This window comes from Aegilops tauschii, chromosome 3 (assembly GCF_002575655.3).
Source record: "Aegilops tauschii subsp. strangulata cultivar AL8/78 chromosome 3, Aet v6.0, whole genome shotgun sequence".
Lineage (NCBI taxonomy): Eukaryota > Viridiplantae > Streptophyta > Magnoliopsida > Poales > Poaceae > Aegilops > Aegilops tauschii.
The window spans coordinates 142,192,776-142,213,712 of NC_053037.3; the positions used below are offsets into that span (position 1 = coordinate 142,192,776).

The window sequence follows — 20,937 nt, forward strand, 5'->3', positions numbered from 1 at the left end:
ATTCAACCATCCCAAAATATGCATATTTGGAGAAGCCTGATTTGAACGCCATTTGGAGAGTCAAAGTGGAAGGAAAAATCAAGTTCTTTGCATGGCTTCTGGCGCAGAATAGACTGCCAATTGCTGATTGTCTTCGTGCGTGTGGCTGCGAACACAATGACACTTGCTCCCTCTGTGACCAATCCATTGAAACCGCTGCTCACCTGATTTGCACCTGCCCCTTTGCAAAGAAAGTTTGGCATAAGCTCACCATTACACTACCCAATATACAGCTACAAAGCTCTCTGCCGTTTACATCTACCTCTGCCTGGTGGAGATGCTTTGCCCATGGACAGATGAGCAAGGCTGCTGCAACAATCTACTTTGCCTGGAATATTTGGAATGAGAGAAACTGAAGAATCTTTCAGAACCTTTCGTCAACTGCTGACATGGTGGCTTGCTTAATTCGGTCAGACTTAACATACTTACAAGTGGCCTCTTCAAGGCACTTAATTATGTAATCTGCTGTTTTTTATGTTGCTAATCGGCCTGAGGCCATCTGACTCTTCTTTTGGCCTGAGGCCATCTGACTTTTCTTTTGTAAATCCTTAATCTATAATGCAAAGGCAGAGCACCTGCCATTAGCCCTTAAAAAATATGCATATCAAATTCATGTCTCCTGATCGGCCAAGGCTTCAAGAACGATGGTGGCATCCTTCATGTGTCCTTTAAACTATCTAGGACATGTTGTAGGGCAATTCTTTCACTTCCAATGCATACAATCAATTGCCAAGCATACCTGGAAACTCACGTGATTTGTTTATCTCCAAGTCATTGAGTGTCCTGAGCATTGAGTTCTTCCAAATATTTCGACTCGGACACTTGAATCACCACCTTTGCAAATTTCTTGATACAAAAGATTAAGGTCCTCTCCCATTGCCAAAGTTATCATCAAAGAAATCTGTTGGAACACCATATTTCATCATGCATAATGCCGTTATCACCTTTCGGATGGTGCTACGTCCAAGATCTCCGGAGCAATTTCTCCTCTGCTCAAATAACCGATCATGCTGCTTCATGTAGTTGCAATGTGAAGGAACAAATCCGGAGACATCCTAAACCGACATCAAAAGTATCGCTCTGGATACACCAGATTGGGACCGAAATAGTTGAGCACCAGTCTGTTGTGCCCATCTTTCCTCAACCTACGAATCACCTCTCTGCCGACAACAGAACCACCATGCCTAGTCTCTTGTTCTTACGCATGTACATCATCATAATCAAAGCAAAGTCCTCGTCTTCGTCCATGTCATATTCTTCTTCAGAGAGGAATCATCCCACGGAAAGGATATGAACGAACTCATCTACAACACAACACTTTCAATTACAACCTACTCCTATATTGCAAAAAGAAAAAGAAAAACAAGTAACGTGTTTCTTTTACCTGAGGATTTTTGTCGAACACCTAGTGCGCAAGGAGGAGAAATCCGACCGGCTGCTTGTCAGGGCCAGTTGGTCGCCGCACCGGCTACAAGTGGACTCGGGGTGGTCTTCTCGGCGTCTCCACCCTCGCAGCGTCGTCTGAAAGCCAAAAGCTCCAAAGGAAAAGCGGTTCGGCTCGGCTGTGGTGGTGCCACGGTGGTAAGGGTGGCGGAAGGGCTGTGAATGGCTGGAATCAACGCAATTCGAGGCAAACAGCAGATCCTAAATCGGCGAGTCTGTTGCGGCCATCTAGTGGGATTTGACGGCTAGGCGGCCAGGGAAGGGCATTGGGCCAGCAGCGATGGCGTCAAACGGCGAGATCTCGCCAGCTACGATCGCGGGGAGAGGCGGCAAGAAACTTTCAGGTGGCAGTTGGGTTGCGCACGGCAGCCGGTTGGACTGCTGCAAATGTGCTGTACTTTGAGGGCAAAAATATGGAGCTGCACTAAAAATTTGCATTGCGATTTGAAGATACATCAGCTATTTTGGATCCATACGCCCTAAAAAACAGTTATTTGGGCACTTGCCCTATTATACAGCATCCGTTAAATAGATGCTCTAAGGACATCTACAATGGTAGACGCTTGTGGAGGCGCTAATGGAGAAAATAAATAAATTATATATAATTAGAAAACGCCTAAGCGCCTGAGGTTACAACAACAGGTGCTAATTCTACGGGCTAAATTAAACTAGTCGGGCGCTTCGCATGGGAAGAAAATCAGTCAAGCGCTCGCTGCCAGGTCTTGCGCTGATGCTACGTCTGGCGCTGGGATTCAGGGCGTCAACTGCCAATTAGCCAGGTTTCTAATCCTGGCGCCTGTGCTAAGCGCCGGGCGTTGGAGATGGACGCATACCGCTAGTGCATGCTCTATCCAGAAAACGGTTCGTGCTTTTATAAACAGGCCATAAAAATCCAAAAAACATTTGGACCTCATAAGTCATACCACAATGCTACGCAAATCATCAACTGAGGGGCACACAGCATTGCAGCAAGTTGCAACCTTCAAATTTGAGACTCGTGAAAGGGTTACACCAACAGTGGATGCTGCCAATAACATCCAACAAATATACCATTTCCCATGCCGAATTACAGCAGATTCCACGGGGAATAACAACACACACAGACAACGTTGACAACATTCTGGACCAGTACCAGTACACTCTCCGGGAAAAAGAGAACTCTTCCACACACACAAAAATTTCAAACCAAAATAGACAGATTCTCCACAAAGTTCATGTTTCTACTATATGATTTGATTTGGCGACCTTCTCTTTCCCATCCCACCATCAACCTACACATGGACGAACCAGGAACCAGCTTCATGGACACATGACACCAAGAGACTCATCATCCTCTGACAAAAAAACCTGGGAACCAAGCAAATGCCTTAGAATGGCGCCATTTCACTCCTGAAATTTGTTTTTTACAGAGAATGAAGGTTAGAGAACCAAAAATTATGTCTGCGTATAAAATCAAACAATCAAATCACATGTCCACAACACAAGCGGATATAAACAATTCAAACGGGAACTGTTCTGGAGTAAATGACACATCAGGTTATTCCAAACAAGGCACCGCAAAAACAAGAGATGGTTGGAACAAATAAGTGATCAACAAACTAGATCAAATCATAACATTCAACAGCTTTTTGATGTTCCAGGTTCCAGCCAAACCATATCCCCACAACCATGCTTATGTGTAGCCAAAATTACAACAAATTTTCTGCTATAAAAGAATTGGTATTATGAAGTCTGGGGGCTTCTGTAAGCTTGAAAAACTGACGCATTACACCTTCACAAATTTCAACGTTGCTTCTGACTAAGCTATAGGTTTCTGTTGCTCTAGCCTAGCAAAAGGAATGATATTGTGTTCTACCCTACAGGTTTCTGTTGTTCTAGCCTAGAAATGGAATGATAGTATGTTCTACCCTACAAGTTTCTCTTGTTCTAGCCTAACAGAAGGAATTATATTATTCTACACCTACAGGTTTAGAAAGTAAACAGAGCACAAGCCAACAAGCATAAGCAGCTAGTCAAGCAATAGAAGATTAGATGGAACATATCAACCAGAGCATAAGTCACAATACCAAAACAGAAATTGGATGCCAACAATAGGCAGAAAATATTACAAGTTTTTCCCAATTACTGTGCATAATTCTATAGGTAATGAATGGGCTCAACAAGACATGACAGTGTATTCTTCACATGCTCTGCAAGATTGTAGCCAAGGAAAAGAACAAGCAAGCTTGGCAAGGTAAAGAAGATAGCAGAGAGAATATCAGGACAACAAGAAAGGCAAATATGCAAGGCTTCCATGGTCCAATTCCAACTTGAAATGTGGCATAGAGTATCTGGCTTTTGACTGCGTTGGTCACGGGAGGGTGTTGCAAGAGCCGAATTTTTCCCAACCAGTATTGGGAAATCTCTACTCCTAGAAAATTTTGAGTTGGTGGTGATGGTGTGTCTGCCATCTACGATTTTGAACCGTTGGATTTTCATCGAACGCATGCAAAGACAAGGCACGGCATTTTTGCAAAAACACGCCCGCCACTCCGGCAATTTTTCTACATAACTCCTTTCCCGTCCAACTCTGTATCCATCGACACCTAGAACCTTCTCGGTCGCCGTCCCTTCCCGCCGGCCACCTGAGCACCGATGTCCCCTCCATCTGGCCACAACCCGCTTCTCACCGCCGCCTACAACACCCCCGTTCTTCTGCGCTTCCGGCCCCGCGCCATCCAAATCCTACCTCGGTCGCCCCGAGCTCAAGCACAGGAAGCTGCCGTACCTATGCGTGAGAATGAGATACTTGATTTTTTTGCCTCCGTTTAGGAGGATGGCAAGCTCCCTGATCTGCTGGAAGTCGTCTGAATCCCAGTGTAAGTTCATCCGGCAGCTATCTAGAGTTTGTCCATAGGTCGCCACCGCCACTGCATGCAAGGTGCTCGACACCTAGCCTGGCCGCCATGTACGAGGATACACATCTCATGGATCGAGTGGAGGTGGCCCCAAATCCGAGCATTAGCTCGTCCAGCTGCTGCCCCGAGCTAGCTTACATGCCGCTACTACTGCTCTGATTAGGAGCCACCCATGTGGTCGGATCAACAACCCAGTCGTCAACCGCCCTCCTGGTATTGTCTTAATGCAAGTAAATTTGTGTGTTCTTGCTGAGCTCAGATATAGCAGTTCATTTTTCGCTCTGAATATGTGTACATAGATCAGTATTGTTCTCTGAATTTTGTGTAGTGTACAGAGCAGCAACCACAAAAACAATTGATAATGTGCAATTAGCAGTTTATTATGCCTTAAAAGACAATATATTTTTGTTCCAAATCTGATATTTGTTTGTCCTCTTCCATAGCAGACATGACGTAAGTCCATTTGTTTGTGCAAGTGCCATTTAGTTCAAATGTTTAAAAATTATATGGTTCAAAATTTGGATCTACGAATTCTTTACTAGCTCGTAAGAAATACATACGATTTATTGGACTACTTGCGTCCAGAACTCTAGGTACATAAAGCTTTTTTCGATGGTCATGGGCTGTGCATTGTGGTTATTACTCGGTTCATGGATCATGGAGTGTGACAATTTGTGATTTTTTTTATCAAAGTGTTTATTCAAGCTATTTATTGTTAAGTTTCAGAAATTAGCAAGTATTCAGTGATGTTCTGTAACATTTGTTAATTGAAAATCCAGGAGTATTTTAAACTTTGCATCTTTTAAATTTCAATGTAGGACAACTGACCCAAATCCATAAGCCGTTCCCAACATAACTCTATAAATACCCCCAATTTATTTTCACTGCGACTTATCTAGAGCTTAAGTAGGCAGATGGCTTATGCACACGCCTAAGCCGGTCAAAACCCGCCCTAAACATTCTAGCCTGAATATCCTCCTAAGAATATCTCCACCTCCCCGCAAAAAAAAAAGAATATCTCCACCTATTTGCAGTTGCAGAAATTGGAATACTAAGATAGCACAAAACTAATAAAAGATTTTTGTTACACATAAAGTACAAAACCAGAAGTTGCTGGTGTGCCACGTCATTGTATGGTTCTATAAAATGTATGGCAGTCTCATTTGATATGTACATCTCGATCTCTTACTGTACATTCCATATAAAGTGTATTGCAAGTGTTGTCCATTCTTTGTTACCTTGACTAAGTGTATTGCAAATGTTTGTATGTCCCCTCAGCATAGGATAGAGCGAGCAATGAGAAGTCAGTTAGGGAGCACAACAATTCTTCTTGCAAGCTGAAGAGGGAGAAGAAAACGGTTTGGATTGTGCTCATTGTGTACCGATCAACAATATAACATCACTTTGATCAATTTCTCGGTACATATTTTGGTGTTTCTCAACACGCAGGCTTTTGGCTATAATTAAGTAAACAATGTCCCCCTTGATATTTTATGATCCCGTAGCGTAGCACGGGCATCTTACTAGTAAGTTTCTAAGGAGTCATGGTAAGAGAAGTACTCCATTTTACTATGGCAGCTGAAGAAAGATGAACACCTATTGTAGAAAAATTCTTCCAGCAAGCAATTGGATTGCTCTTCCTAATTAAGCAATAACTGCAGCATTCTTTTCATGACAGCGAGTTTTTTTTAAGATCTTATCAGATACTTCAGAAACTAGGGCGTGTCTATTGTTGGTGTAGCATGAATTAACGAAGCATGTATAAGTTAAATAGTCAACAGCTCAATACCCATCGAAAACCCTTCTCAGGAAAAGTTTTGCATACTCCTCCTGATCCCTTAAAATCTATCCTTAGCATCACCACACACATGGAGATTCTACTTAACACCAATACTTATACCACAAATAGTCAGACAGAACTATCTGACACATAAATCTATCTATCTGATATTTCATCTGGAGATAGGTGCATTACATTACTACTTTTCTGTCCCAAAAAAATGAAATGAATAACATTTACTAAAGGCACGCATCTGAACACATTTTTGTTTGTTTGGAAAGAAGCATCTGAACATATATGAACGAATGATTATCATATTATCTTACTGCGGGAAATCCAGTTAGACCATGCATTGTTGTGTTTCAGCTAGCTTAAAGAGCAAATAGCAAATAGTAAAAGGCACTATATAGCGCTCTGCTCCTATCTGGTAAGATGTTGTCTGAATGGAGTTAAAAATCTAATGTGCAGCTTCTAGCTATAGACTGTTGAAGACAGAAGTTTCACTGGAAACTAAAACACAGAACAATGAAGTAAGAAAAATAATCTGTTTATATCACCATGACTATCATGATGCCTCCCATTTCCAGACCAAGTGCACTCGAAATTAAAACACTGAACACAGAAGTTTGAAAACAAAATATGATTTATTATGCTACAAGCACTAGTACACTGAATTGAAGGAATAGGACATGCAGCAGGTGTATTTTTGACCTGAATGTTTAACCAGAGGTGCAAGCTAGTGTATATTTTTTCCATAAACACAAGTGCTTAAACCAAACCGTACGAAGTGTTTAAACCACAGGTGCAAGCTAGTGTAATTTTTTCTTCATAAATACAAGTGCTTGAACCAAACCATACAAGAGAAGATCAATAATTTTATCCATAATTGCTCAGCGAATTGCGTGTTTTAAATGACAGGGAGGGAAACACAGCAAACAAACTTGTACCAATGAATGACTATCAAACCAGATTTTGAGGACACGTATTAAAATGTATTACTATCTCAAGGAAAAAAATAACAGAAAGGAACAAGTTATTTACCTAGACAATGTTGGCATTATACGCAGCACAAAGTTGAAGAAGAGCACTTTTGTTTGCTGGGTCCACATGCTGCTCAATGATAGGACCAAACCTTCCAGGAGACTGTGCAGAAAGTGAGGCCAAGGATGTCACCAGAAACTGCTTTGGATCATTTATGTCTTTCAACAGATCATCTTCACTCTTCCCAGCATATTGAAGGCGTACAAATGAGACAGAATAACCTGATGTCCTCTGACTATCCACCGCATCAGCTCCGTCATTTTGCTCTTGTTGTACTCCATCTTGCTCCGTTCTAGACAACAGTGTGACAGTGCTATCAAGCAATTTACCCCACGTTTGAGCTGCAGCAGCATCCAGCAGCACCGCGGACTCACAAAGCAACTTTGTTGAGGCAACTGCTGTAAGCTTGATTTCAAGAGAACCTTTGATCAACTTGAGATTGGGAATCCAAAAACGCTGAAGAATTGTGGTGAAGAGATTCGGCTGAATCGTATCAACAGAACTGACAAGCACACCTGGCCCATACTTGACTGACACCAAGGACATGACCACCACAAGAGAATTCACAAACTTCACTGCTTGCCTAGTCTGTAAGCGAGTAAAGAGAGCACTCCATATCTCACTTATGTGTGGATTGATAATGTCCAAACCAACATTTTCCACTAGCGTGTTAAGCATGTAGAATGCAGAATCTTCTGTACTGCTGCGTGAAACTAGACTACGGAATATCACTAAGATATTTGGCAGCCTACCTTCTTGGTTAAGCTCATTTGGAATTTTCCGAAGGAATGCTCGCAGCAAGCGAACCAAGGCAGGAACACATGGTGGTCGATCCCAAGTAGCATTGCTGAGCAAGACACCAAACAGCTGCATGTAATTCTGCGAGAGAGGTGGAGGGCTCAAATTGACAAGCTGTGCGAATATCTGAAAAGAATATGGCCAGAACTCTGAGATGTCCTCAACTAATATCCTCTGGAGAACTGGGAAGAGGCTTGCCTCAAACAAAGGTACCAATGCTGGGTCTTGTTCACCAGCCTTGCCAATCACTGCTGCCAGAGCTTCAAACAAGTAATGATTAAAGTCAGGGTTCTTCGGGTTATTGCACACTTCCATCAGAATGCCCACAAGACGAGCGGTTATCTCATGAACAACTTGGCCAGCGATAGTTGCAATCCCAAGCACTCTCATCAGGCACTTCATCAGATAGGGGTTCTCATAAGAATCAGGATAACCTAACGCCTTGGACAGGCTCTGAATAATCTGCTGGGCAGAAGAGTTGATATCAGCAGCAACATAGCGTGAAGCTCTTGTCACCACATTGACCCCTGGTACCTGGACAACATCCTTGGTAATCAGCAGGTTCTCGATAAAGATCGCAGCATAGGAATGGACAACATTGGACTCGTGCGTCAGGAACCTTGTCACACTTGGAAGCAGAGCTAGTGCGGTGGCTTTGGGTATCTGATCCTTGAACTCCTTCAAGAACCTGAGGACTGTTGCCTTCAGCATTGGCTCAGATTCCCAATCAGGGGCCTGCAGCTCGGGCACAATCACAGATGCAAAGAAGCTCTCCATGTCAACCACAGGTGTCCCACCACCTGTGGCACCAGGCTTCTGCATAAGAGCAATAACAAGATATATCGCAGCGTCCTTCTCCTTCCAGTTGTTTGCCCTGTCAGCCGCATATGCAGCCAACATCTGCTGGACCTGCGCTGATACAAGTACAGCCACCTGTTCCCGGTAGTTCGCGGCTAGCCCACGCAGCAAGCGGCACGCAGCACGCCTCAGTGTATCCGTATCACTTCCCTCTGCATCGCGCCTGACATATTCCACCCAGTTCCCCTCAAACAACTCCTCATCCTCGTCCCGCAGTCGCAGGTTAGGCACAACAACGCTGTCACATATCTGTTTCATTGCATCAGGAGTCCCAAACAAAGCATGGTGAACACTCTCAGCGACTGTTGTCAAGAACCTTATCGCAGTCACAGCAAGCTGACCACGGGACGGCGAGACTGTCGGCGCCATGAGGAGCCCCCACACGGCCTCAACAAACTCCTTCAAATATGCCCTGAACTCTTCCTCATACTTCTCCATGTACAGCTGCAGGTTATCACACACAGCAGCTCGGAGCGCATCTGGAGCACCATCTGCCTCGACAGGCGGAGGGTAGGAGGTGGTGAGGAATGCACGGAACTCTGTCATCCACTCACGCATGTGATCCTCGAAGAACTCGGGCAGGTCCACAGAGTTGAGCGAGTAGAAGATCTCGCAGCACAGACGAAGGCACTCAAATACGGGGCGGAGCTCAAGTGGGCTTGCGGCGGCTGCAGAGGCCTGAAGGCGGCGAGAGGTGGAGAGGAAGACCTCGAGGAGGGGCGCCGCAAAAGTGTCTAGGCAGTACTTGAGGTCGATGCGGAGGGTGTTGCTGTCGAAGACGTTGCGGAAGCGGGAGAAGAGGGAGACCGCAGCGGCGAGGAGGGAGTTGGTGGCGGGGACGTCCCCCGCCGAGAGGGCGTTACCGAGCGAGGAGACGATGGACGGGAGGAGCGACTCCCATCTGGCAGGGAAGTCGGAGGCCGCGGCGGCGGCGAGGGCTTCGGAGAGCTGCGACTGGATGAGAGGCGGGACGGTGAGTAGGAGCTGGAGGATGTGCGTCTTGATGATGACGCAGTCGTTGGGCGGGAGGCGGTCGCCGTCGTCGGCGTCATCGGCGGGCTTGGGCCAGCGGCGGCGGAGGAGGTTCTTGAAGTGGACGGAGGCGGCGAGGCGGGCCTGGAGGTCGTGGCGCGGGGAGGAGGCGAGGCCGAGGAGCGCGAGCGCGAAACCCGGGGTGGCGGCCGCGGCGGCGAGGTTCTGCTCGGCGGCGCGGCGGGCGGCGGCGTCGGGAGAGAGCGTCTGCGCGAACCAGCCCGCCAGGGTGTCGAGCATCTCCGGCGGCACCTCCATTATCGCCGCGATCTGGGGCGGCTAGGGTTTTGGGTGGGGGGATCGGGGGGAAGGGGGTGGAGCGGCGAGGTAGGGTTTTTGAAAATCTCTCTCGTGGGGAAAGAGGGGAAGGGGAGTCGGTAGGGGAGAGAGAAGGAGAGGGGCGCAGGCGCTGTACTTTTTTATTAGGGTGAGAATGAGTGCTGGTTCGATCGAACGCAGGGGAAAAATGGAAAGTGGGGCGACGAGAGGGTCGGTGTTGAAATTGGGCCGAGACTGGTTTCTCTAAAAAAAAGGAGTATTGGCCCAGATGACTAGAGAAAAGGATTGGCCCAGAATAATGGCCGAACCAGAGCGTCGCCATGGGAGCATCTTCTTCGGTCCAAAAATACTAATGTTATTACCCCTAAAAAACTAATCTTATCTTATCTTATCTTACCCTAATAATAAAGGGGCTATTGCTTCTTACCACCGTAATTTGGTTTGTTTTTCGTCCGTCGTCGTACCTCAAATTTCGTCTGTCGCACGTCCGCCTAAGCCATCGAGGCTATATTGGGCCTCACCTAGCAGGCTAGCACCGTTGCATGGCATGCGTCCTAGTGCACCACTAGCCCAAAAGAAAAAAATGCTCGCGTGAGGGTTCGAACCCACGGACTCACCTCCCGTCACGAAGACCGCAGCCACCTCAACCAGGTTTTGGTTGTGATGTTATAAAAAATGTTATCTCCGAAGCTGAGATTTGCCAACATTTGAATGTTGCAATCCAAGCCCTTTCTGATAAATATTTAGGTCTTCCCGCAATGGTTGAGACAGACCGTAGTAACTGTTTAAGCCATTTTCGAGGGAGGAATCATGCAACATTTAAAGGGTTGGATCCCCTCGAGCCTAGATAACATTGAGCCGGAAAAGTTAATGAGGATCATCCAATGTTAATGAGGATCAATGATACATTATCCCCTCGAGCCTAGAGGTTATACTCCGTCCGTCCGAAAAAGCTTGGATAGATACATCCATTTGAGGGACAAACTTTTTTAGGACGGAGGGAGTATTTGCTAGTGGAAATATCAAGGTGGAAAAGTTAACATTTGGTCTAATCCTTGGATCCTCTCGAGCCCGGATAGGAAGGTAATTACTCCACGGGGTAAAGCATTTTTGACAAAAGTAATTCAGCACATTGATCCGTTTTTTGCACTGTTGGGATGCACAGCTCATATTAGATGTGTTTAATTCAGTTGATATTCGAAGAATATTGCAAATACCACTGGACTTTGATGCTTTTGTTATTTCATTGCATGGCACTTAAACAGAAATGGTACATTTTCTGTTCGTACTACCTACCAAGCTGAATGGGTACACAAATTTAGGAGCCATGCAAATGTGGAGCATGACTTGGGAGCTTGACTTCGCCATCAACCTAGATAATGGTTTGGAAACTTTAGGTCCCACGTAAAGTTCAGATCTTCTGGTGGCGTATACTACATGGAATTATCCCTTTTTGGTCCATACTAGCCAATGAACACATCTCGGCTAGTGGAGTATGCCCTATATGCCATCTTGCCGCAGAGGACATATGGCGCATCTTCTTTGAGTGTGCTACGTCTAGAGAACTTTGGATGAGTTTGGGTCTTCTAGATATGATATCCTCCGTGCTAACTGATCATTCCGGGTCAATGTTTATGAAGTCGTTGCTTAACCTACCAACTAGTAATCTACATATCATGGCGACTTTGAATCCTAAAGATGTGCTGGTTGTAGGCTGTTGGTACCTCTGGTGGGTAAGATGTCAAACAACACTGATGCGGAGCATCCTTCCATCATCCCCATGGACTCTACACCAACACATCAAGCCCCACGTGGACCTATGACAAGAGCTAGAGCACGTGCATTGGAAACCGAGGTGAACTCCTTCCTACTTGACTTGCATATGGATACAAATGGAACTAGGGTGCTACCTCACCAAAATATGCTATTTCTCATTAGGTACGAAGAGGAACACCACCAAGAAGCTCAGGAGCATCACCAAGGAGAAGGAGGACCACCCCAAGGCCATGCGGATCAAGACAGAGCACTACAGCAGCTGGACAGGAAGTCCCAGGCGACCCCGTGCGCACGGGCCCCCGAGACCCCGTGCCCACGGACTATCCAGGGAGTTGGCGCTGAGGCACCCCGTGCGCACGGGCGTGTACCGTGCCCACGGGACCCCCGTGCGCGCAGGCCCCACTAACCCCGTGCCCGCGGGCTCTGTAGTATGGACGACTGTGATCGCCTGTTTGAGCCCCTCTTCTTCCACCTCGACCCCAAGCCTATATATTCCGTACCTAGGGTTATGTTTAGGGTTAGCAAAGTATTTAGAACACAAAGAGAGAGCTTTGCTCATCTTCCTCTTCTAGGAGATCTAGACCTCCTCTTGGAGATCAAGCCCTCCTCTTGGAGAAGATCCTCTTGGATGCAAGACCTCACCTAGTGGGAAGAACTTTTACCCTAGTGCTATTTTTCCTTGAATTGTTCATGTAATCTTGTGGATCTCATGTATGCTACTCTAGTGGATGTGATATTTGGGTTTGTTTGAGTGATTTGTGGCTTGTGTTCTTGAGTGTTCTTCCTCTTTTCCCCCTCCAAGTGTGAAAAGATCCCCTCTAGGGTTTCACCGTACAACATCTTGGTATCATGAGCAAGGTTGATTCACATCTTGGAGTCCCTACCCTCCATTTTCTAGCTTGATTTTGTTGTTTTTTCGTCCTAATCCGAAAATCCCCACAAAAATAGCCCCAAAAAATTTCTCTTGCAATTTTTTGATCCTGTGAGATTTAGTTGTTTTGATCCATGAATTTGGTGTTTGGTAAGTGGATCTACCCCCCTATCATCTTCCCCACCCATCATTCCATCGAATTTGGCCTCCAATTGGGAAATTACCACGGATCTGAAGCAGTTCGTCCGCTCACAGAGGACCCCGTCCACACGGGCCGTCGGGACCCTGTGCACACGGGCCTCACTTACCCCGTGCGCACGGACCATCCAGAGGCTTTCGGCCATTTTCTGTTTTGCATCATTGTGGTACCCAACCACCACTCGTGTTCTTCCACAATATTTCTCGTGGGTGTTTGAGTTTCGGGCTGCAGTTTCTCTCGTGTCCTAAGGTGTTTCGGCTACTTAGGCGCGATTTGACGTCATCATCACCGCCACTCGGTCATCGACTCGGACTCCACACCGTCTTCGACAACTTCATCTTCTTTCCAACCGTAAGCAAGGACGGTAACCTCGACGACGCCTTTGTGCTACCCTTGCCATTAACTTGATAGCTTCGAGCCCCTTTTTGCATAACTTACCCATCGAGACTAGCTTGTTGAGTATTGCCGGGCCACACCTTAGTGCACCATTAGTGTTACGCCTCTCTCGTGCATATACTACTTGTTATCGCGCATTGTGGCTCGAATATCAAGCATTGTGGCATAGTAAAAAAACAAGAAAAGCTTTTAAGCAAAAGAGAAGAGAAGCAAGAGCTTATAAGCAATAGCATTGAGCCCCTTTACCTAGTTCATCATCTTGGTTCATACATACATAAGCATACGTGGGATAGTGAGACGACCCGTTTCTCTATTAGGTTGGTGCATGATACGTCCATTTTGCATCATGCTTTTATATTGATATTTATTGCATTATGGGTTGTTATTACACGTTATGTCACAATACTTATGCCTATTCTCTCTTATTTTACAAGGTTTACATGAAGAGGGGGAATGCCGACAGCTGGAATTCTGGGCTGGAAAAGGAGCAAATATTAAAGACCTATTCTGCACAGCTCCAAAAGACCTGAAACTTCACGGAAGTCATTTTTGGAATTAATAAAAAATACTGAGCGAAGAAAATACCACAGGGGGCCCACACCCTGGCCACGAGGGTGGGGGCGCGCCCCCCTGCCTCGTGGGCCCCCTGGCAGGCCTCTGGTGCCCATCTTCTACTGTATGAAGTCTTTCGTCCGAGAAAAAATCAAAAGCAAGCTTTCGGGAAGAAACTCCACCGCCACGAGGCGAAACCAATCTAGGGCTCCGGCAGAGCTGTTCTGCCGGGGAAACTTCCCTCCGGAAGGGGGAAATCATCGCCATCATCATCACCAACGATCCTCTTGTCGGGAGGGGGTCAATTTCCATCAACATCTTCACCAACACCATCTCCTCTCAAACCCTAGTTCATCTCTTGTATCCAATCTTTGTCCCAAAGCCTCAGATTGGTACCTGTGGGTTGCTAGTAGTGTCGATTACTCCTTGTAGTTGATGCTAGTTGGTTTATTTGGTGGAAGATCATATGTTCAGATCCATTATGCATATTAATACCCCTTTGATTATGAACATGAATATGATTTGTGAGTAGTTACGTTTGTTCCTGAGGACATGGGAGAAGTCTTGCTATTAGTAGTCATGTGAATTTGGTATTCGTTCGATATAATGATGAGATGTATGTTGTCTTTCCTCTAGTGGTGTTATGTGAACGTCGACTACATGACACGTCACCATTGTTTGGGCCTAGAGGAAGGCATTGGGAAGTAATAAGTAGATGATGGGTTGCTAGAGTGACAGAAGCTTAAACCCTAGTTTATGCGTTGCTTCGTAAGGGGCTGATTTGGATCCATATGTTTCATGCTATGGTTAGGTTTACCTTAATACTTCTTTTGTAGTTGTGGATGCTTGCAATAGGAGTTAATTGGGATGCTTGTCCAAGTAAGGACAACACCCAAGCACCGGTCCACCCACATACCAAATTATCAAAGTAACGAACGCGAATCATATGAGCGTGATGAAAACTAGCTTGACGATAATTCCCATGTGTCCTCGGGAGCGCTTTTCTCTATATAAGAGTTTGTCCAGGCTTGTCCTTTGCTACAAAAGGGATTGGGCCATCTTGCTGCACCTTATTTACTTTCATTACTTGTTACTCGTTACAAATTACCTTATCACAAAACTATCTGTTACCGATAATTTCAGTGCTTGCAGAGAATACCTTGCTAAAAACCGCTTTTCATTTCCTTCTGCTCCTCGTTGGTTTCGACACTCTTACTTATCGAAAGGACTATGATAGATCCCCTATACTTGTGGGTCATCAAGACTCTTTTCTGGCGCCGTTGCCGGGGAGTGAAGCGCCTTTGGTAGGTGGAATTTGGTAAGGAAAAATTTAATAGTGTGCTGAAATTTACTGTCACTTGTTACTATGGAAAGTAATCCTCTGAGGGGCTTGTTCGGGGTATCTTCACCCCGACCAGTAGAGCAAAGAGTTGCTCCTCAACCTACTGAACCTACTGAAAATGTTTACTTTGAAATTCCTTCGGGTATGATAGAGAAACTGCTAGCTAATCCTTTTGCAGGAGATGGAACATTGCATCCCGATTTACACTTAATCTATGTGGATGAAGTTTGTGGATTATTTAAGCTTGCAGGTATGCCCGATGATGTTATCAAGAAGAAGGTCTTCCCTTTATCTTTGAAGGGAGAGGCATTGACATGGTATAGGCTATGTGTTGGAAATATGCCCTAGAGGCAATAATAAATAGGTTATTATTATATTTCCCTGTTCATGATAATCGTTTATTATCCATGCTAGAATTGTATTGATAGGAAACTCAGATACATGTGTGGATACATAGACAACACCATGTCCCTAGTAAGCCTCTAGGAGACTAGCTCGTTGATCAATAGATGGTTACGGTTTCCTGACCATGGACATTGGATGTCGTTGATAACGGGATCACATCATTAGGAGAATGATGTGATGGACGAGACCCAATCCTAAGCCTAGCACAAGATCGTGTAGTTCGTTTGCTCAGAGCTTTTCTAATGTCAAGTATCAGTTCCTTAGACCATGAGATTGTGCAACTCCCGGATACCGTAGGAATGCTTTGGGTGTACCAAACGTCACAACGTAACTGGGTGACTATAAAGGTGCACTACAGGTATCTCCGAAAGTGTCTGTTGGGTTGGCACGAATCGAGACTGGGATTTGTCACTCCGTGTAAACGGAGAGGTATCTCTGGGCCCACTCGGTAGGACATCATCATAATGTGCACAATGTGACCAAGGAGTTGATCACGGGATGATGTGAGTTACGGAACGAGTAAAGAGACTTGCCGGTAACGAGATTGAACAAGGTATAGGGATACCGACGATCGAATCTCGGGCAAGTAACATATCGATAGACAAAGGGAATTGTATACGGGATTGATTGAATCCCCGACATCGTGGTTCATCCGATGAGATCATCATGGAACATGTGAGAGCCAACATGGGTATCCAGATCCCGCTGTTGGTTATTGACCGGAGAACGTCTCGGTCATGTCTGCATGGTTCCCGAACCCGTAGGTTCTACACACTTAAGGTTCGATGACGCTAAGGTTATAGGGAATAGATATACGTGGTTACCGAATGTTGTTCGGAGTCCCGGATGAGATCCCGGACGTCACGAGGAGTTCCGGAATGGTCCGGAGGTAAAGATTTATATATGGGAAGTCCTGTTTTGGTCACCGGAAAAGTTTCGGGTGATATCGGTAATGTACCGGGACCACCGGGAGGGTCCCGGGGGTCCACCAAGTGGGGCCACCAGCCCCAGAAGGCTGCATGGGCCAAGTGTGGGAGGGGACCAGCCCCAGGTGGGCTGGTGCGCCCCCCACCAAGGCCCAAGGCGCATGGGAGAGTGGGAGGGGGAAAACCCTAGGTCCAGATGGGCCTTAAGGCCGACCCTAGTGGCGCCCCCCCTCTCCTCCCCTTGGCCGCCACCCTAGATGGGTTCTAGGCTGCCGCACCTCTTGGGGTGGAAACCCTAGAGGGGGCGCAGCCCCCTCCCCTTCCCCTATATATAGTTGAGGTCTAGGGGCTGCCATACACACGAGAACGTCTCTCTTTCGGCGCAGCCTTACCCCTCTCTCTCCTCCTCCTCTCCCGCGGTGCTTGGCGAAGCCCTGCGGGATTGCCACGCTCCTCCATCACCACCATGCCATTGTGCTGCTGCTGGACGGAGTCTTCCCCAACCTCTCCCTCTCTCCTTGCTGGATCAAGGCGTGGGAGACGTCACCGGGCTGCACGTGTGTTGAACGCGGAGGCACCGTTCTTCGGTGCTTAGATCGGAATCAACCGCGATCTGAATCGCTACGAGTACGACTCCCTTATCCGCGTTCTTGCAACGCTTCCGCATCGCGATCTACAATGGTATGTAGATGCACTCCCCTTCCCCTCGTTGCTAGATTACTCCATAGATTGATCTTGGTGATGCGTAGAAAATTTTGAATTTCTGCTACGTTACCCAGACAGTGGCATCATGAGCTAGGTCTATGCGTAGTTTCTATGCACGAGTAGAACACAAAGTAGTTGCGGGCGTAGATGTTGCCAATTCTTCTTGCCGCTACTAGTCTTATCTTGTTTCGGCGGCATTGTGGGATGAAGCGGCCCGGACCGACCTTACACGTACGCTTACGTGAGACAGGTTCCACCGACTGACATGCACTAGTTGCATAAGGTGGCTAGCGGGTGTCTGTCTCTCCCACTTTAGTCGGAACGGATTCGATGAAAAGGGTCCTTATGAAGGGTAAATAGAAATTGGCATATCACGTTGTGGTTTTACGTAGGTAAGAAATGTTCTTGCTAGAAACCTATACAAGCCACGTAAAAACTTGCAACAACAATTAGAGGACGTCTAACTTGTTTTTGCAGCATGTGCTATGTGATGTGATATGGCCAGAAGATGTGATGAATGATATATGTGATGTATGAGATTGATCATATTCTTGTAATAGGAATCACGACTTGCATGTCGATGAGTATGACAACCGGCAGGAGCCATAGGAGTTGTCTTTATTTTTTGTATGACCTGCGTGTCATTGAATAACGCCATGTAAATTACTTTACTTTATTGCTAAGTGCGTTAGCCATAGAAGTAGAAGTAATCGTTGGCGTGACAACTTCATAAAGACACAATGATGGAGATCATGATGATGGAGATCATGGTGTCATGCCGGTGACGAAGATGATCATGGTGCCCCGAAGATGGAGATCAAAGGAGCAAAATGATATTGGCCATATCATGTCACTATTTGATTGCATGTGATGTTTATCATGTTATGCATCTTATTTGCTTAGAACGACGGTAGTAAGTAAGATGATCCCTTATAAAAATTTCAAGAGACGTGTTCCCCCTAACTGTGCACCGTTGCGAAGGTTCGTTGTTTCGAAGCACCACGTGATGATCGGGTGTGATAGATTCTAACGTTCGAATACAACGGGTGTTGACGAGCCTAGCATGTACAGACATGGCCTCGGAACACATGCAAAACACTTAGGTTGACTTGACGAGCCTAGCATGTACAGACATGGCCTCGGAACACAAGAGACCGAAAGGTCGAACATGAGTCATATAGTAGATACGATCAACATGGAGATGTTCACCAATGATGACTAGTCCGTCTCACGTGATGATCGGACACGGCCTAGTTTGACTCGGATCATGCATCACTTAGATGACTAGAGGGATGTCTATCTGAGTGGGAGTTCATAATCAGATGAACTTCATTATCATGAACATAGTCAAAAATGTCTTTGCAAATTATGTCATACGCTTTAGTTCTACTATTTAAGATATGTTCCTAGAGAAAATTTAGTTGAAAGTTGGTAGTAGCAATTATACGGACCGGGTCCGTAAACTGAGGATTGTCCTCATTGCTGCACAGAAGGCTTATGTCCTTAATGCACCGCTCGGTGTGCTGAACCTCAGCGTCGTCTGTAGATGTTGCAAAACATCTGACATACACGTTTTGATGACTACATGATAGTTCAGTGAGTAATGCTAACGGTTTAGAATTGTGGCACCAAAGACGGTTTTTTGAAACGTCGCAGAACATATGAGATGTTCCGAAGACTGAAATTGGGATTTCAGACTAGTGCCCACGTCGAGAGGTGTGAGACCTCTGACAAAGTTTTTTAAGCCTGCAAACTAAGGGAGAAAAGCTCAATCGTTGAGCATGTGCTCAGATTGTCTGAGTACCACAATTGCTTGAATCAAATGGGAGTTAATCTCCCAGATGAGATAGTGATAGTTCTCCATAGTCACTGCCACCAAGCTAGTAGAGCTTCGTGATGAACTATAACATATCAGGGATAGTTATGATGATCCTTGAGCTATTCGCGATGTTTGACACCGCGAGAGTAGAAATCAAGAAGGAGCATCAATTGTTGGTGGTTAGTAAAACCACTAGTTTAAGAAGGGCAAGGAAAAAAAGGGATACTTCATGAAACAGCAAGCCGTTTGCTGCTCTAGTGAAGAATCCCAAGGTTGAACCCAAACCCGAGACTAAGTGCTTCTGTAATGAGGGGAACGGTCACTGAAGCAGTACTACCCTAGATACTTGGTAGATGAGAAGGCGGGCAAGGTCGACAGAAGTATATTGGATATACGTTATATGAATGTGTACTTTACTAGTACTCCTAGCAGCACCAGGGTATTAGATACCGGTTCGGTTGCTAAGTGTTAGTAACTCGAAATAAAAGCTGCGGAATAAATGGAGACTAGCTAAAGGTGAGATGACGATGTGTGTTGGAAGTGTTTCCAAGGTTGATGTGATCAAGCATCGCATGCTCCCTCTACCATCGAGATTGGTGTTTGCGTTGAGCATAAACATGATTGGATTATGTTTATCGCAATACGGTTATTCATTTAAGGAGAATAATGGTTACTCTGTTTATTTGAATAATACCTTCAATGGTCTTGCACCTAAAATGAATCTCGATCGTAGTGATACACATGTTCATGCCAAAAGATATAAAATAGTAATGATAGTTCCACATACTTGTGGCACTGCCATTTGAGTCATATTGGTATAGAACGCATGAAGAAGCTCCATGTAGATGGATCTTTGGACTCACTCGTTTTTGAAAAGATTGAGACATGCGAACCATGTCTATTGGTATATATGCATGAAGAAACTCCATGCAGATGGATCGTTTGGACTCACTTGATTTTAAATCACTTGAGACATGCAAATCATACCACATGGGCAAGATGACTGAAAGTCCTCGTTTTCAGTAAAATGGAACAAGAGAGCAACTTATTGGAAGTAATACATTTTGATGTATGCAGTCCAATGAGTGCTGAGGCATGCAGTGGATATCGTTATGTTCTTACTTCACAGATGATTTGAGTAGATGCTGAGTGTATTTACTTGATGAAACACAAGTCTGAATTATTGAAAGGTTCAAGTAATTTCAGAGTGAAGTTGAAGATCGTCGTGACAAGAGGATAAAATGTCTGTGATATGATCATAGAGATGAGTATCTGAGTTACGAGTTTGGCACACAATTAAGACATTGTGGAAAGTGTTTCACAATTAATACTGCCTGGAACACCATAGTGTGATGGTGTGTCCGAACATCATAACTGCACCCTATTGGATATGGTGCATACCATGATGTCTCTTATCGAATTACCACTATCGTTTATGGGTTAGGCAATAGAGACAACCGCATTCACTTTAAAAGGGGCACCACGCAATTCCGTTGAGACGACACCGTTTAGAGAAACCTAAGTTGTCGTTTCTTAAAAGTTTGGGGTTGCGATGCTTATGTGAAAAAGTTTCAGGCTAATAAGCTCGAACCTAAAGCGGATAAATGCATCTTCATAGAATACCCAAAAACAGTTGGGTATACCTCCTATTTCAGATCTGGAAGCAAAAGTAATTGCTTCTAGAGACAGGTCCTTTCTCGAGGAAAAGTTTCTCTCGAAAGAATTGAGTGGGAGGATGGTGGAGACTTGATGAGGTTATTGAACCATAACTTCGACTAG

General features: G+C 45.4%; 1 protein-coding gene across 2 annotated transcripts; it reads right to left on the reverse strand.

Annotated features, from left to right (window-relative positions):
- Positions 1–2,445: 2,445 nt before the first annotated feature.
- LOC109776590 (exportin-2) lies at positions 2,446–10,324 on the reverse strand. 2 transcript variants are annotated; one of them, XM_020335254.4, is made up of 2 exons: positions 7,201–10,324; positions 2,446–2,871 (listed from the first exon to the last, which is right to left on the reverse strand). In XM_020335254.4, exon 1 carries the CDS (start codon positions 10,144–10,146, stop codon positions 7,201–7,203), a length of 2,946 nt encoding a protein of 981 aa, XP_020190843.1. In that variant the 5' UTR covers positions 10,147–10,324; the 3' UTR covers positions 2,446–2,871. The 2 variants fall into 2 exon arrangements, with proteins under 2 accessions (XP_020190843.1, XP_073366277.1); XM_073510176.1 differs by having other exon boundaries at positions 2,446–2,829; positions 7,201–10,303.
- Between the last annotated feature and the right edge of the window lie 10,613 nt (positions 10,325–20,937).